Source organism: Gastrolobium bilobum, unplaced genomic scaffold (assembly GCF_033153095.1).
Source record: "Gastrolobium bilobum isolate Gb01-03AN ecotype WA unplaced genomic scaffold, APGP_CSIRO_Gbil_v1 utg6129, whole genome shotgun sequence".
NCBI lineage: Eukaryota > Viridiplantae > Streptophyta > Magnoliopsida > Fabales > Fabaceae > Gastrolobium > Gastrolobium bilobum.
This window is the reverse complement of record NW_026895895.1, coordinates 790,713-807,085: the sequence shown is the minus strand read 5'-3', so window position 1 is coordinate 807,085 and position 16,373 is coordinate 790,713. Positions and strand designations below refer to the sequence as shown.

At 34.1% G+C, this 16,373-nt stretch overlaps 2 protein-coding genes across 2 annotated transcripts; both read left to right on the top strand.

Moving 5' to 3' along the window:
• LOC133296665 (laccase-5-like) lies at nucleotides 1-2,770 on the top strand. The gene is made up of 6 exons (XM_061495706.1): nucleotides 1-115; nucleotides 216-367; nucleotides 527-771; nucleotides 907-1,035; nucleotides 1,442-2,398; nucleotides 2,507-2,770. The coding sequence occupies exons 3-6, from the start codon at nucleotides 543-545 to the stop codon at nucleotides 2,635-2,637; spliced, it is 1,446 nt and encodes a 481-aa protein (XP_061351690.1). The 5' UTR covers nucleotides 1-115; nucleotides 216-367; nucleotides 527-542; the 3' UTR covers nucleotides 2,638-2,770.
• Nucleotides 2,771-14,077: 11,307 nt separating this feature from the next.
• Nucleotides 14,078-16,373, top strand: LOC133296664 (dehydration-responsive element-binding protein 2C-like). The gene is made up of 2 exons (XM_061495705.1): nucleotides 14,078-14,212; nucleotides 14,670-16,373. The coding sequence occupies exon 2, from the start codon at nucleotides 14,794-14,796 to the stop codon at nucleotides 15,964-15,966; it is 1,173 nt and encodes a 390-aa protein (XP_061351689.1). The 5' UTR covers nucleotides 14,078-14,212; nucleotides 14,670-14,793; the 3' UTR covers nucleotides 15,967-16,373.

The following is a 16,373-nucleotide window of genomic DNA, read 5'->3' as shown; positions in this document are numbered from 1 at the left end:
GGAAGCTCTCAAGACCATTCCCACCAAGGGAAAATACTCCATCTTCTTAGCCATTTTTGTTCTCTTAGCTTCATTGTCTTCAGCATTTGCCAAAATTCAGCAGCACGAGTTTGTTGTACGTTAATTCTGTAACTTTTTCTTTCTCTTTCATAAGGCCCTTTCTTGCTATTTGTTCTTTTCCTTTAATAAGAAACTTGCTATTTGTAACGAGACAGGTTCAAGCTACTCCAGTGAAGAGGCTGTGCAATACCCACAGCACCATCACAGTGAATGGACAATTCCCGGGCCCAACATTGGAAATCTACAATGGAGACACTTTGGTCGTGAAAGTCATCAACAAAGCTCGTTACAATGTGACCATTCACTGGTATAATATTCAAGCTAGCATTTTGGCTTTACTTTATACTCGCATACATATATATGTTGCAATTGCATGCTAAAATCACATGCATGAAAGTTTTAGAAGCAAATAATAATTCGAGTGATCACTTATTTGTTGCTCCTTGTAATTTTGTATATGTTTTAGGCACGGTATTCGACAAATGAGAACAGGGTGGGCTGATGGACCAGAATTTGTGACTCAGTGTCCCATTCGACCTGGAGAAAGTTACACCTATCGTTTTACTGTTCAAGGACAAGAAGGAACACTTTGGTGGCACGCTCATAGCTCATGGCTAAGAGCCACCGTTTATGGAGCTTTAATCATTCGTCCCAGGGAAGGAGAGGCCTACCCTTTTCCTAAGCCAAAGCGCGAGACACCCATTCTTCTAGGTAATGATTGTATTCCACATATAATTGATTTAAAATGTAATGATTTTTTTATTTTTTGTTTTTTGTTTTTTGGACAAAGATTATATTCATGATTAAGTTTATTTAACGTACGGTGAAAATAATGATGATTGTTAGGGGAATGGTGGGACGCAAACCCCATAGATGTTCTGAGGCAGGCCACACAAACAGGAGCAGCACCGAACGTCTCTGATGCTTACACTATCAATGGTCAACCTGGCGATCTTTACAAGTGCTCTAGCCAAGGTTTGATTCTTTGTTAATTTTGATGGAATTACTCATCAACATGTCACATGTCTCGCTTAATTAATTAATATACTTAAAAAAAGGGGCAATAGTGATAAAAGTCAAATTTAACTTTTTAGCAAAACAATCAAAATATAAAATTATTAAATCTTTTAATTAATTATATATTGTGTAACATTGATAAGTCAATATAGGATTTGATTAGAGGAAATAAATTTGATATGGTACCTAGCTAGTAAGCAGGGAAAAGAAAAGAAAAATGCATAGTAAAAACATATGAGTTTTTGAATGAATAACTTTTAATTGAATGAATCTATATCAAATAAAGAAAAAGAAATATGAATCTTTATACATTGATTTTATGAATGTGACATTATTTTTTTCCTTGACATGATTGGCAATGCAGAGACAACTATTGTTCCAGTAGATTCTGGCGAGACCAACCTCCTCCGAGTCATCAATGCTGCACTCAACCAACCCCTCTTCTTCACCGTAGCCAACCACAAGTTCACAGTGGTTGGTGCTGATGCCTCTTACCTTAAGCCTTTCACCACCACAGTCATCATGGTAGGACCTGGCCAAACCACCGACGTTCTCATCAGCGGTGACCAACCACCATCACGGTACTACATGGCGGCGCGTGCTTACCAATCAGCACAAAACGCTCCCTTTGACAACACAACCACCACTGCCATTCTTGAATACAAATCAGCCCCATGTCCTGCTAAGGGAGTAGCAGTTAAAACAGTTATGCCTTCTCTCCCTGCTTACAATGACACAAACACAGTCACTTCATTCAGCAGAAGCTTCAGAAGCCCAAGGCAAGTTGAGGTTCCCACAGAAATAGATGAGAACCTCTTCTTCACTATTGGCTTAGGACTCAACAATTGCCCACCAAATTTCAATGCAAACCAATGTCAAGGACCCAATGGGACACGGTTCACTGCTAGCATGAACAATGTGTCATTTGTTCTCCCAAACAACGTTTCAATCCTTCAGGCTCATAAACTTGGAGTTCAAGGAGTGTTCACCACTGATTTTCCGGTTAACCCTCCGGTGCAATTTGACTACACCGGTAATGTGAGCCGTTCACTCTGGCAACCTGTTCCGGGGACTAAAGTAACCAAGTTGAAGTTTGGATCAAGGGTGCAGATTGTGTTGCAGGACACTAGTATTGTCACGCCTGAGAACCACCCAATTCATCTTCATGGGTATGATTTCTACATCGTAGCAGAGGGATTTGGAAATTTTGACTCCAAGAAAGATACATCAAAATTCAACCTTGTTGATCCACCTATGAGGAACACAGTGGCAGTACCTGTGAATGGATGGGCAGTTATCAGATTTGTTGCTGACAACCCAGGTAATATTAGTTCAATTCCAATTTTGCTTTTCTCTAAATAAATAAAAAAAAAATCAATTATTTGATATTTGATCTCATATAATTGGGTGATGTATGTGATGTATGTAGGTGCTTGGATTATGCATTGTCACTTGGATGTTCATATCGGGTGGGGTTTGGCCACTGTGCTATTGGTAGATGACGGAGTAGGCCTATTGCAATCCATAGAACCCCCTCCGGAGGACCTGCCTCTCTGTTAGGATAATCAAAATTGTCAAATTCGTTAGCCCAGTTATCAGGGTCGTAATCTTTCTTAGTATTGAAGTTTATTGTTGTTTCCCTGCATTGGGGGCTTTTCTCATTTTGGTCTGTATCATTTTTCTTTTCATATATAGTATAGTAGATAAATCGGGTTTAGAAGAGATGGTGATGTGATTGCAACACAAAATGCCATCTGATACGATCACAAGCCCGACTGGTTACATTGATGTTAGATTTCATTTTTTCCCCTTTCATGGTTAATGTTATAAACAATGATTTGATCATATATCTGTCCCTCTCTTTCCTACTCTCTCGAGTATATATATATATATATATATATATATTTGTGAACTGTGATAGAAGAGTGAAACAGAATACAATGTTAAAAAAAAAATCACATTTCACTAAATGTCAGACTCTGAACATCATAACAATTTCACAAAATAAAAATAGTGCATGAAATAATTACAAATTGATGAAGTAGATTGTGGAGCTACGGTCTTTCTGTTTATGACGACCAAATATACTAAACACATTTGACTAGGTTGAGGAACTAATGGGGGTTTAGGATTAAGCAACTACCATACCATGCATGCCATACATAAAAAAATGGAAGGAGTGCTTAATCTGATACTGGCACGTATGCCGTGAAAGCATGGAGAATACTTCTTCGGACTATTTTAGGAAAACAAAATGTCACACTTTTACATGAAATTGCATTTAAGTGAAGGTCAATATGTGGGTACAACGGCAATGGGGGACAATTGGTGCACCCAAACAAGTAAAAACCAGGACAGAAGAAAACAAGTTACAAGTTATATAAAAGGCCATTCTATACAAGAAAATTAAGGCCCCAAAGACCCAATGTATTCTGGTCTCCAACTTTTTACTTTTGCGAACAAAACCAAGAATTGGGAAAAACGCAGAAAGCTGGATTAACGTTTGAGTTTCCTGTTAAAGTCAACGTTTTTTATAAGGCAAGCAGAAAAATTATTACACAAGTTAAATAATTACTACAGACAGTGAGACAGTACATGTGGTGTGTGCACGGCTGCAATATCATAGTATCAAACATTGAAAATTCCTCAAAAGAATTGTCAACATCTCAAAAATTATCCCCTCTTCCGTTGTCTTTTGACTCTTCCTTGGAAGATGTACAAACGAACCAAACATATTAGCCCAATGCCGAAACGAGGGAATAGGCTCTGAAGTAGCCAGGTATTGGGTAAGGTTTGTGTTTATGGTCCATAGGCTAAAAACCCATTGAAATGGGTTATGAAACCATGGCCAATTTGTGATTTTGGATTTTATGTGGACCTTCTACCCAAATGGACTAGCTCGATTATAAGACAATGTGGTGATAATTTTCAACTTCAATAAGGGGCATTTGGTTGAGCAGAAATTTTTTGAATACTAGGAAAATGTAATTACTAGGGAAATGGTTGGAAAGTGAGTTTGGTAGGAAAATGTAAAAAAAGTTGTTTGGTTGACTGAAATATTACTAGGAAAATTTATTTAAATTTGCAAAATCTATGTTGAGAAGAAACTTCGCACCTATTTTTTCACTTCTCCAGTTATCTCAAAATACCACATCTCAAATGGTATTCTGTAACAGTGAATTTCATCCAAAAATCAACACAAAAATCATTTCCCCATCTATGCTATTTGCCTAGTATTTTTTTCAAAAACCTGAACCAAACGTGATATTTTCCAATATCCACTTACACTTTTCCATCAATCCCAAAATAAATCTTCTACCAAACACTAACATAATAATATGAGAAATTTGTATCCAGCTTGATTCGTATTGTGTCTCGTGTTAGTTCGAAAATAGACACTGACTCGAATTAATTTCTTTCAAATTGTCCGTGTCGTATTAACACGATATTAGTAAAAATAACGTTGAATATAAATATTGTTCGTGTCACATCGTGTTAATTCATATAATAAACATAATAAGTTGAGTATATTGCAGTAGTTATATATTAAAACCATATAAGTATGCAATCTTGTACGTATTTTAAGTATTTCCGTAAAATATTTTCAAATAATTTTATCCATTTAATTGTCCTTGTATTTATTTTAATTATCCGCGGGCAAAATCATGAATTTTAATCATGTTTAGAATAATGACCACGTGGGCAAAATTATCCAAATGGACGTTTATGATTTTCTTTTTTAAATGTAAAAAGAACAAAGTTAAATATTCCAATATGCGAATTTTGGGCCAATTTTATCCTTTTATATATATATATATATATATATGGATAAATGATTTCTCTTGTTGAAAAAAAATATGTCTTGACACAAAACAAGGTGGGGTGCATTGAAAAGAAGAAAGAGAAAAAATAAAGTGAAATCCACACCTTATTTTATATGAGCAACACATTTATTCTCCAGTAACAATAAAAATCAATTTGGCCAAAGGTAACCCAGGTCCGACTGGATGTGGGCAGGGGTGTCAATATAAGTTTTGACAAGCGGGTCAACTTGCGACACAACACGAAAATTCGTGTTCGGGTTGACCTGCAAAAAAATTCGTGTCGTGTTCGTGTTGATGTATTCGTGTTCGTTTGACCCGTATTTTTTTAAAATTATTTTATTTTTAATTTTTTATTATTATTATTTTAATTTTTTTTAATATCGATCCATTTTTAAAAAAAAATTGTCAATTACCATTTTGACCCCTATTTTGCGTGTTATTCGTGTCAACTCGCAAAAAATTCGTGTCGTGTCAGTGTTGAAGATTTTGACAGGAATAAAAATTTGTGTCGTGTTAGTGTTGATGTATTCGTGTCGTGTCGAATTTGTGTCGTGTCGACCCGTTTTGACACCCCTACATGTGGGGGTGTTTTTAGAGATAGTACTGGCAAATGGCTATCTGGTTACTCTTATAGAATTGGTCATTGTAGTGCTATTATGGCTTATGGGGTATTTTAAAGGGTGTTCAAATGGCTTGGGATAATGGTTGGAGGAATTTAATAATAGAAAGTGAAACAGCAGTCACATGACTTACTGCAAGGGGTGAGGTAGCCTTTGAATCTCATATTGTTACTCGTATACGGGCATGGATAAATAGAGAGTGGTCTGTGGTTATCAAACACACGTATAGAGAAGAAAATTGTTGTGCGGATTGGCTGTCTAATTTTCCTTTGGTGTCTCCGGAGCAAGAGGACTTTTGTATTTTCCCTTCTCCCCCTTCTGGTATTTTCTTTTTGTATTTAGCTGATTTAGGTGGTTTTGGTAAAACTCGTTGTATTTGGCCAGTTTAGCCTGTTCTTGTGGGGGTTGTTTTTTCCCCTTCAGGTTACCAAAAAAACAAGAAAAATCAATTATATATATATATATAGGCTTTAATACTTTTACCGTGAATGTAGATAAGTTGGCTACATTCAATCCCGAAATAACGTTGTTTTGGGTTCAATATAGATAACTTATCTACATTAACTGCAGAAAAAATGAACTTATACATATACATATATATATATATAGGGAAAACATTTTCTCCTTTTAAAGGAGAAAAATTTTCTCATGTTAGTGACTCATAATATAAGTCGGGCCCACAAAATAGTGCAGAGAAAAAAAGTTTGAATGTGGGATCCACTTATGCTATGAGTCACTAACATGAGAAAAATTTTCTCCTTTAAAAGGAGAAAATGTTTTCCCATATATATATGGGATGTGTTATTCTGCCTACTCTTAATTTTTTTTATTTTTGCCTACCTCTCTCAACACCGTATGATTACAATCTGATCCAATGGTGGAGATTTATGGTATAAAATCAACCTTTTTACAAGATCCTCTCTCCCACCCATAACCCTTTCTCTTCTCTGCTCATAATAATAATAATAATACTGAAACAAATTTGAGGTTTCTTTACACAGAAAGATTGACATCATTAAATAAGAAGACATCATTTTATTCATTTAAATTAGATGACATCATTTTATTCATTTCATGATCATGGAGTGGGCAATTACAATATTTATGCAAATCAAGCGGGTAGAGTGCAATCGAAGGATTATATGTATTTTTGTCTTCTTGCGATATTGGAAGCTAAGCGGTAGAGTGGAATTGAAGGATTATCAAGCGGGTAGAGTGGAACCGGATGGAATCATGGAGTCGTATGCTATTTTTTATTTTATTATGTACACTGAATTTTGTTTTGTTCTGGATAGATGAGCATAAAAAGCAAAGAAGTAAACTATTTATAATTGAATTTACCAATACGAAAATGAATAAAATGATGTGATATTGTTATTTGGCTGCATGATTGAATTTACCAATCATCTTCCATTGTTATTGGATAGACGAGCATAAAGTGCTTCGCTGTAGGAAAATCGAAAAATCATTTCAGAATTTTGATGATTGCGGCGGCCAGAGGGGAGGAGAGAGAAAGGGTGAGGGAAGTGGGAGAAAGGGTGGTGTAAAAGATTATTTTATACCATAAATCTTTACCATCGGATAAATTGTAATCTAACGATATTGAGAGAGGTAGGCAAAAATAGACAAATTAAGAGTAGGCAGAATAACCTTATATAGAGAGAGAGAGAGGCAGGATCCTTTGACACCAGTGTCAAATTTGAAATTTGACACCTCATCTGAGAGTCGTTAGATCCAAAAAGATCAACGAATCTGATTTGTAAGCATGTGACACCATTGATCTTTTTTTATCTAACGGCTCTCAGATAAAGTGTCAAATTTCAAATTGACACTGGTGTCAAAGGATCCTACCTCATATATATATTTATATATGGATTAAAATCATAAGATATTTTACGTATTTTTATTTCTGCCTTCTTTATCTACTCAATTATAATATCCTTGGATCAGAATTTTATTTTTTCTTTCTACTTTTGAGATTATAATTCAGTAGTATTAAAAATAAGTAGGCAATAAAAAAGATACCTACACTACTAAAAAAGCATGGATTAGTGACGAAATTTAGAGACGGAAAAAAATCCATCTCTAAAAAGGACGAATTCAGATAGGGAATAACAATCCCTCATAAATAGGGAGGAAATTAGAGACAATAATATTTATGTCTCTGTTATTGACAGATTTAGAGACGGAACATCAATCTTTCTCTAATAGGTATCATTTCGTCTCTAAATCTGTCCCTAATAGAGACGACTATTTTTTCGTTTCTAATAGAGATAGATTTAGAGATAAAACTTAATATGTAGAAAATAATGATAGTGTTAAGTGGATACATTTGGATTTAGTGAGGGAATTCAGTGACAGATTTTTTCATCTCTATCAGTGATAGATTTAGAGACCGAACATTTATTTTCATCTCTAATTCCGTCACTGATAGACACAAATATTTTTTGGTCTCTATGAGTCAGGGATCGTGTTCCATGCCTACGAGAGACAGATTATTTTTTGTTCCTATTTGAGACAAAAAGTAATGTGTCTCTGTTTGGGACAGATTTTGAGACGAAAGTAAATGACTTGTCTCAAAATCCGTCTCTAATAGAGATACGTTACTTTTCATCTCAAATAGTGACAAAAAATAATCTGACTCTCTTAGGGATGGAACAAGATCCCTCATTGATAGCGATGAAAATTTTTCCTTCTTTAGTAGTGACGAAATTAGAGATGGAAATACATATTCAGTCTCCAATCATTGTTAGAGATGAAATTGTTTTATCTCTATTAGTGAGAGATTGTGTTCCATCCTTATTTGAGACAAAAAAAATTGTCTCTATTTGGTACAAATTTTGAGATGAAAGTAATTGACCAGTCTCAAAATTCATCTCTAATAGAGATAGATCACTTTCTATCTCAAATGCGGATGGAAAATAATTTGTCTCTATTATGAATGGAACAAGATCCCTCACTAATAGAGATGAATTTTTTTCTGTCTTTATTAGTGAGGAAATTAGAGACGAAAATGCACATTCCATCTCTAAATCTGTCACTGATCTATTTTCAAAATAGTACAAGCTTAGACTCATTAAAAGGCTTCTTTAGAAATCAAATCACAAACCTATTAAACGAGACAACCGCATCCGATTAACCCATAAGATATAGAAAAATAAGAGCTCGGAAGTCAGTTAATTGCACTTGAAGCAACAACTTGTGCAACCATAGGGTAAAAAATCCTAGTTTTGAAGCGATAACTTGTGCGAGCACGAAGCAAGAAAATTCAAGATTAAGAGTAACGACTTGTGTGGGACCATAGCAAGAATATCCAAGTTTTCATGCTTTCCTCTACTATCAGGTTTCTCCATCTTAACCTTTGGCTTACATTCTTGAGGAGATTCCTCCTTTTATTTCTTTACTCCAAGGTAGTAAACCTGATCTTGCGGTTGAACTTCAGGTGTGAGATCCTCTTTGTCAAAGAACTTGAATACTGCTTGCTCTCCGTCTACTCGTAAGATTAGCTCACCTTTAAGTATATATATCAATCAGTGCTCCTGAAGTTGCAAGAAGGGTATTCCAAAAATCATAGGAATAATGGCATCTTCCTCAGTGTCAAGGATGACAAAATCAACAGGAATGATGAATTTGTCTACCTTTACCAATATATCATCAATGATGCCATAAGATTGCTTTGAAGAGCGGTTAACCAGTTGCACTATTGTTCTTACGGGTTCACTTCAGTAATCCCTAGCTTCAGTAATCCATCCGCAATAGGATTCCTTCTCTCGATTCTTCAAAATGCTCTTCCCAAAAGCTCCATTCTTGAATGTGTCAGCCCTCTTCTCATAGAAGAAATCATATCTTTTTATTTTCTTGTGTGATCTTGCATTAAATCTTAAACCATATTTTTTAATTTCCCATAATATCTTTAATGAAATCTTTAATATAATCTTCAATCATATCTTTAAAATCTTCTCTTTTATATTTAAAGGAAACAACTTCCTAAAAAATATTCAAGAGAATCTTCAATAAGATCTTCAATCAATTATAAGATTTAATAAAATAAATCCACTTAAGCTCTCAAATATATCTTTTTATAGAGCTGAAAATTACTGCAAAATTTAAGAATTTGTATTAGAATATTTCTGAGAATAAAATAACATTTTAATTATAATTCATAACTTTTAATTACTTTTAAATCAATTGCATGCTCATATTAACGCTTAATACATAGTAAATTGGAGACTCATCAAGTCAAAAGATCTCCCCTTATAGGGTCAAGATTATTTTACACTGATGTAAGTTACACTCTCAATCTTATTTATTGATCCTATTTATATCTAATGGTTCCTATTTATTAGAATTTTGAGTTCGTTAGATTAAAGCAAATCAATCATTAAGATTAGGTGTAAGACTTTTTATTCTTATACCCTATATAGGAATATTCTGCCCACACACATATATGGGAGAGATCTTTTTTGACTTCGGTGTAAGACTTAGAAGTCCAAGATTAAGAGTGTAATATGTATATATAGGACAATTAAATGTGGGTGATCGCATTTAAATTTTTTGTAGTTGCTGTATGTGCGACAATTAAATTTGAGGAATTATAATCATACAAAGGTGGGTGATCACATTAAATGTGGGGAATCGTAACCAATCAACGGTTTAAATTTAATTTTTGTACGTACAACAGCTGTATAAATGATTTTACCCTATATATATACGTGTGTATATATATATATATATATATATATATATATATATATATATATAGGGTTTGCTTTTTCTACAGTCAATGTAGATAATTTATCTACAGTGAGCTCAAAACGACGTCGTTTTGAGGCAGAAATTAAGGTATGGAAATCAACAAAACATGACACTGATTTAAAGCATGAGCTTTTTTGTTAAAAAAGTAGTAATGTCGTTATGGGACTGGGTACGTGAAACCTAAATATTTTTCATAAATTTTTATTTTAATACTGTAATTATTACTCTCAGAAAATTCATAAAAAATTGCCACTTATTTTGTTGAGTTTGAAAACAAAAATAGAAAATCTAATAAAAGTCTTAAAACTAGTCTAAAAAAATAATTGTGTTCAGAAGTTAATTATATTTTCTCTTCAATTTACTTCGGTGGTAACAATTACATCTATTGTATCTACCATAAATTTGAGATAACCTCTAAGGATTATAGAAACTTGAATGGTAGATCTATAAATGGTTGAAATATTTAACTAAAAGCTACTGTGAGTTTGTAATATTTAGGTATTTTTATTTATTTGATATTGAATTAAATTTAAATAATAACTAATGTAATTTTTATAATTTTAAGATGATTTCTTGAAGCATATGATTGATCGTGACAATTCATTGGTGGCTGGGGTAAAGACATCCATTTGCCAATCTAATGATCTGTTATTCTAGCAAGTTGTTGGTGGTATGCACAAGAAAGGTTGAATATATGGTTCCAATGTAAAGGCGATGAATTATAAGTCTGTGCATATTTTTGTCAACTCGTTAGGAGTCTCCATATATGAGTATAATCGTATGATAAGAGACTTGGTCACCAGCTTATCCAACCAGAATGAGCAGTTACAATAGAAATATGAGAACATGTAGCAACAAATTACTGTTACGAAAAAGCAAATAGACCGGCGATTATTGTAGGATTATATTTTCTTCTCTTATTTTAATTTGTGAATATTACTTATTATCTCATACATTTATTATTTTTCATGAATTCGCGTTAAAACTTATTATATTATAGTGATTGGATTTGATTTGGTACCTCATTTTCATTTAGTATTAGCTATTTCATATTCTGTGTTGGTTGAATTTGCTATAGAATTATTGGATGATAAGAAACATTAGGTTTTAATAATAATAAAAAATTTCAATGTAACTTATTTTGAAAAAAATCAAATATTAGGGATGGAAAATAGAGATAGAAATATTCGTCGTCAATTGGGATGGAAAACATTCTCACTAATAGAGATAGAAAAAATCCATTACTAATAGAGACAGAAAAAGTTCTATTACTAACAAAGACAAAAGCAATCCATCACTAACAGAGATGAAAATTATCTGTCACTAACAAAGATGAAAAAATATATGTCATTAATAGAGAGGGAAAAAATCTGTCACTACCAGAGACAGACAACTTTCGTCCCTGATAGATACGGATTAGGCATATTTCAAGTGCATAAATTAGTGACGGAATAATATCACAGGGACAGATTTATCCATCACTATCAGGGAGGAAAATATTTTTGTCTCTGATAGTGACAGAATTTGTTCCGTCTCAGATAGAGACCGATTTGTTTCGTCCTAAAATTCGTGTCTATTAGAGACAGATTCATAATTCTGTCTCAACCTATTAGTGACGAGTCATAATGTAACGGATTTTTGTCCGTCCCTAATTCTGTCACTAGTTTATTTAGTGACAGAAATATTTCACTCAGTGACAGAATTATTCCGTCTCTAATTAATGTTTTTTTAGTAGTGCTATTCTATATATAAGGCCACAAGGGAATAGGCTATTTTATTTATATATTTTTCTACTTACTTTTACTTATTATTTTCTAACACCATTAAATCTAAGAGGAGCCTAGCTTCATTGACTCGACTCAACTCAACAGCACTAACCTGACTGGCCAATTGACCTTTTCCCCCACCACGCAGCTTGTTCCTCGTTATGCAACAGGAACAGCTACCATCCTTTGTTTATGTTCTTTTACTTCTTGCTACTCACTCATTCTCGAATCGCTATTCTCCAAGCGATCAGGTTTAGTCACTCGTGGATATTGTCAAACCGCATGTCATCAAACTGACGTGTTTCCATTCCCTTGCATAAAAGTGGCACCAACATCAATTTCCACGTGTCCCATGTGCATGCAATTTGCGCGTGTCTGTGCTACATAGGGAACATGTCTGATCCTTACTCCTTCGATGTAGGTCTCATGCACGAACCCACTCTCCACCCTACACGTACCTTACTTACGTGCCAATTATCCATTTCAACCATAATTTTTATTTCAAAGAATGTATATTTTTTTCACTTCTTTAATTCCCATTCCCCGTATAAAGCCAATAATTATCGCTTCAAAATTATAAAAACCTGATTTGGTAGCTATCTATCGCTTTGGAAATAGATTCCTTCCATATTTATTTATTTATTCGATCGCATATGAAACGGTATTTTTAAATTACAAATTTCAAGAATCTTTAAATATAATAAGTTGAATGTAAAAAGTGAATAATTTTACACCAAAAAATAAAATAAAAATAAAAATAAAAAGTGAATAATTAGAATTTTGTATAGTTGCTATTATTTTTTTCATCCAAACCATCAAGCGTCTTCCAATTTTATTTTTTAGTATTGTTTAATTTCTATCTTCTTAAAAACATCCTTTTGTGTAAATTATTGAAAAGAGAAAATCGTAACTATAAAACAAACAAAACCTCATCTTAGTCTCTTTCCCATCTCTTCCAAAATTAATTTTTATTAAATTCATTAAATTAAAAATTCCAATGCTATTTTTCAGCATTCTCATTTATCTTTGTAGGGTAAATAAATTAGACTAAGTTATGTTTTAGCTTAAATAAATTAGGTTTATGTAAAATATTTCAGGCTTGATTGATTTGTTAGTCTGTGTATGTTCAAATTATAAATTTTGTCTAACTTATATTTAAAAAATAAAACTCTTGGACTAAATCTGTTAGTCTGTTTAAAATTATTAGACATGTAATAATTAAAAAAATATTATTATATTATTCAAAATTATTAAAATAATATTTTTTTATTTTATTTAAAAAAAATATATGCCGACTTATAAACTTATAAGCCTGATGTATAAAAAAAAATTTATAACTTATTTTTAAAATAAATATTCTTAGATCCAAATATATTTTATTTGATTATATATAATAAATCAAATTTAACCTGATATAAACCGAGTCCTAAACCCCTGTACAACGGTTGGCTCATTTGCGTCTCTAATTAATCTAATGGTGTGTAAATTAAATTTCGCAATAAGTTGGATAGGCACTGTTCCATTTTAAAGGTGAACAAGCAGATCTCATACAATCGGGCTACGAGCCCAGCTTCGTTGTAAAAAGCCCACTTTTCACACTTCAGCAACAGTAAGATGCTGCAATTATCCTACTCAATATAATAATAATTAACATCAAAAGATATTTATCCAGTAAAAAAATTTAAAAAGAAAAAGAAAAAGAAATCACTAGATATTTAGGAATTAGGATCAAGTAGCAATGGCATAATTGAGAATATACGCGAAACAGGTGGACATATGGGAGAAGGTGAATAATAAAAAAGCAATAAAAAGAGCAATCCTTGGTAGGGAGGAAAGCTACGAGAGAGTTTTTAGTGGCTCGTGAAGGTTCGAGTGGCACGTGCCACAAGCTTCGGGAATCCGAAGCAACATAAACGCGACCAAGGAAACGCCACGTCACCATTATGGGTTTGCAATAAAAAAAGATCAGAAATATCTAGAGAAGGCTATAAATAGAGATTACAGCTTGATAGCCCAAAGATTTTATGAATCCGCTATAGCTGTGAACCCCCCCCAGTTTCCCAAACAAGCTTTTCAATCCAAGAAGTATCTTTCTCACTCCAAACACATCACAACGCCGTCGTATAAGGGATAAAGCAAAAACCCTAGGTTTTGTCTCTGACTCGTGCAGGTTAGTTGCTTTACATTCACCCATATCTTTCCGATTTGCTTTGTTTTTGTTCTAACTGGATTAATTTTTTCATCTTTTTCTGCAAATTCTTGTGCGTGATTACTCATTAGGGCTTTATTTAATTGTTTTTGTTTTCTGTGTGTGCGCTTCTTGGTTATTCCTCAGTCAGTGTAGTATTTTTTTAAGTTTTTTTTTTTTTTTTTTTTTTTTTTATAAAAAAAATAAAAAAGCAAGGATTTCTTGCCAACCAAGTATTTGCTTTTTAATTTATCTCTATCTATTACTTGGGGTTCAAGGAAATTCGATTCTTGATTGAATTTATTATTATTATTAATGAGGGGATGTTGTAAAATCCTATTTATACTTTTCCACCTTTATGCTCTCTCTTGCCCTCTTCTTGTTTAGAATTTTGGGTTTCTGAAGCATTATTAATACGGTTTTGTTTTTTCGGTAACAGCATATTGTTAAATCGATTGTTGAGTGTGGGAGCACTGTTAATTCGTTCGCGCGGTGTACGCAATTTGTCACTTGGAAAGTGGTTGCTGTGTGTAAAAAAGCTGCTGAACTCTGAACTCACTGTGATGGGTGTTTATGAACAAGGTTCTGATAATTCTGTTAGAAAGAGGAAAAGTAGGAGCAGAGGAGATGGGTCTAGATCCATAGCTGAGACTCTGTCAAAGTGGAAGGAATACAATGAGCATCTTTTCTCTGCAAAAGATGATGTTAAATCAACTCGTAAAGCCCCAGCCAAGGGTTCAAAGAAAGGGTGCATGAAAGGTAAGGGAGGACCTCAAAATTCACAGTGTAACTACAGAGGTGTTAGACAGAGGACATGGGGGAAATGGGTTGGTGAGATTAGGGAGCCAAATAGAGGAAGTAGGCTTTGGTTGGGCACCTTCTCTACAGCCCAAGAAGCTGCTCTTGCTTATGATGAAGCTGCTAGGGCCATGTATGGTCCTTGTGCACGTCTCAACTTCCCCCACATCTCAGATTATAATGCTATCAGAGAATCGTTGAAGGACTCTTCCTTGGTCTCAACTTCTTCTTGTTCTTCAGTGGCAACTCCTGCAGCCTCCGATACAACTACTATATCCAATCATTCAGAAGTTTGTGCGGCTGAGGATGCTAAGGAGAAACCTCGACCTGTCATTATGAACGATACGCTTAATGCTTGTCACAAAGCTTATGAATCTGCCTCACCAACTAGTAGAATGAAGCAAGAGCCTATGGATGAGCCTGGGGATCTGACTGACCCTGGTGGTGGGGAAATCCAACATGGAAGACCAGAAGGGACTTATGATGTCGGGCAGGTTGCCGAGGATGTAAATAAAGATCAGATGGATTTTTCGTGGATTGATGGCTTTGATTTTGATGGTGATTACTTGAAGAGCTTTTCTACGGATGAGTTATTTCAGGTGGATGAACTTTTGGGGCATATAGACAATAATCCAATTGATGACTCTGGGTTGATGCAAGGTTTGGATTTTGGACAAATGGGTTTTTCTGGGGACAGTAATTCTCAGGTTGAGATACCTTCAAGCTTCTTTTATGAATTGCAAAATCCAGATGCGAAGTTGCTGGGAAGTTTGCCCCATATGGAACAGACACCATCGGGTGTTGATTATGGATTAGATTTCTTAAAAACAGAAGAGCCAGGGGAATATAATGATGGAGGGGAAGAGCAGCGATTTCTTAATTTAGATAATGATCTGAACCATGATTCAAAAGGAATGCAAGCAAGGAAGGATGATTAAAGAAGGCTGCTTGCGTTAGTTTTTAATGATGATGATGTGTGGATTTCAGTCAAGGGTCTGCCTCACTTTGTCAATTTACGAGCATCAGCTTGTAACTTGTTTCCTTGGTTTTTTGTCTCTTTAGGTATATAGGTGCACAAAACAAATAGAGATGTTTCTTCTTGTTCTTTTGTTTTTTAAATATGCTGATTCTCTATAGGGTTTTTAAATTGGAGAATATAGCTAACATTTGTTTATTTTTTTACACATAGTTTGCCTTTTAACTTCGTGGGCGGATCTGAGGAATAGGCTACTTATGGTCCTTTGTGGGCCTAATACAGCATTTTGATCACTGATCTTGTCTGAAGTTTTCTTGTTATATACAACGGAAAACTAGCATAGCTCGAGTATATAAAATCATTGTGACT

Bases quoted from the DNA above. Each gene is read 5' to 3' on its own strand.
- LOC133296665 (XM_061495706.1), top strand. From the start codon at position 543: ATGAGAACAGGGTGGGCTGATGGACCAGAATTTGTGACTCAGTGTCCC. The intron at 772-906 runs GTAATGATTGTA...GATGATTGTTAG, and splicing joins CGAGACACCCATTCTTCTAG to GGGAATGGTGGGACGCAAAC. The intron at 2,399-2,506 runs GTAATATTAGTT...TGATGTATGTAG, and splicing joins ATTTGTTGCTGACAACCCAG to GTGCTTGGATTATGCATTGT.
- LOC133296664 (XM_061495705.1), top strand. From the start codon at position 14,794: ATGGGTGTTTATGAACAAGGTTCTGATAATTCTGTTAGAAAGAGGAAA.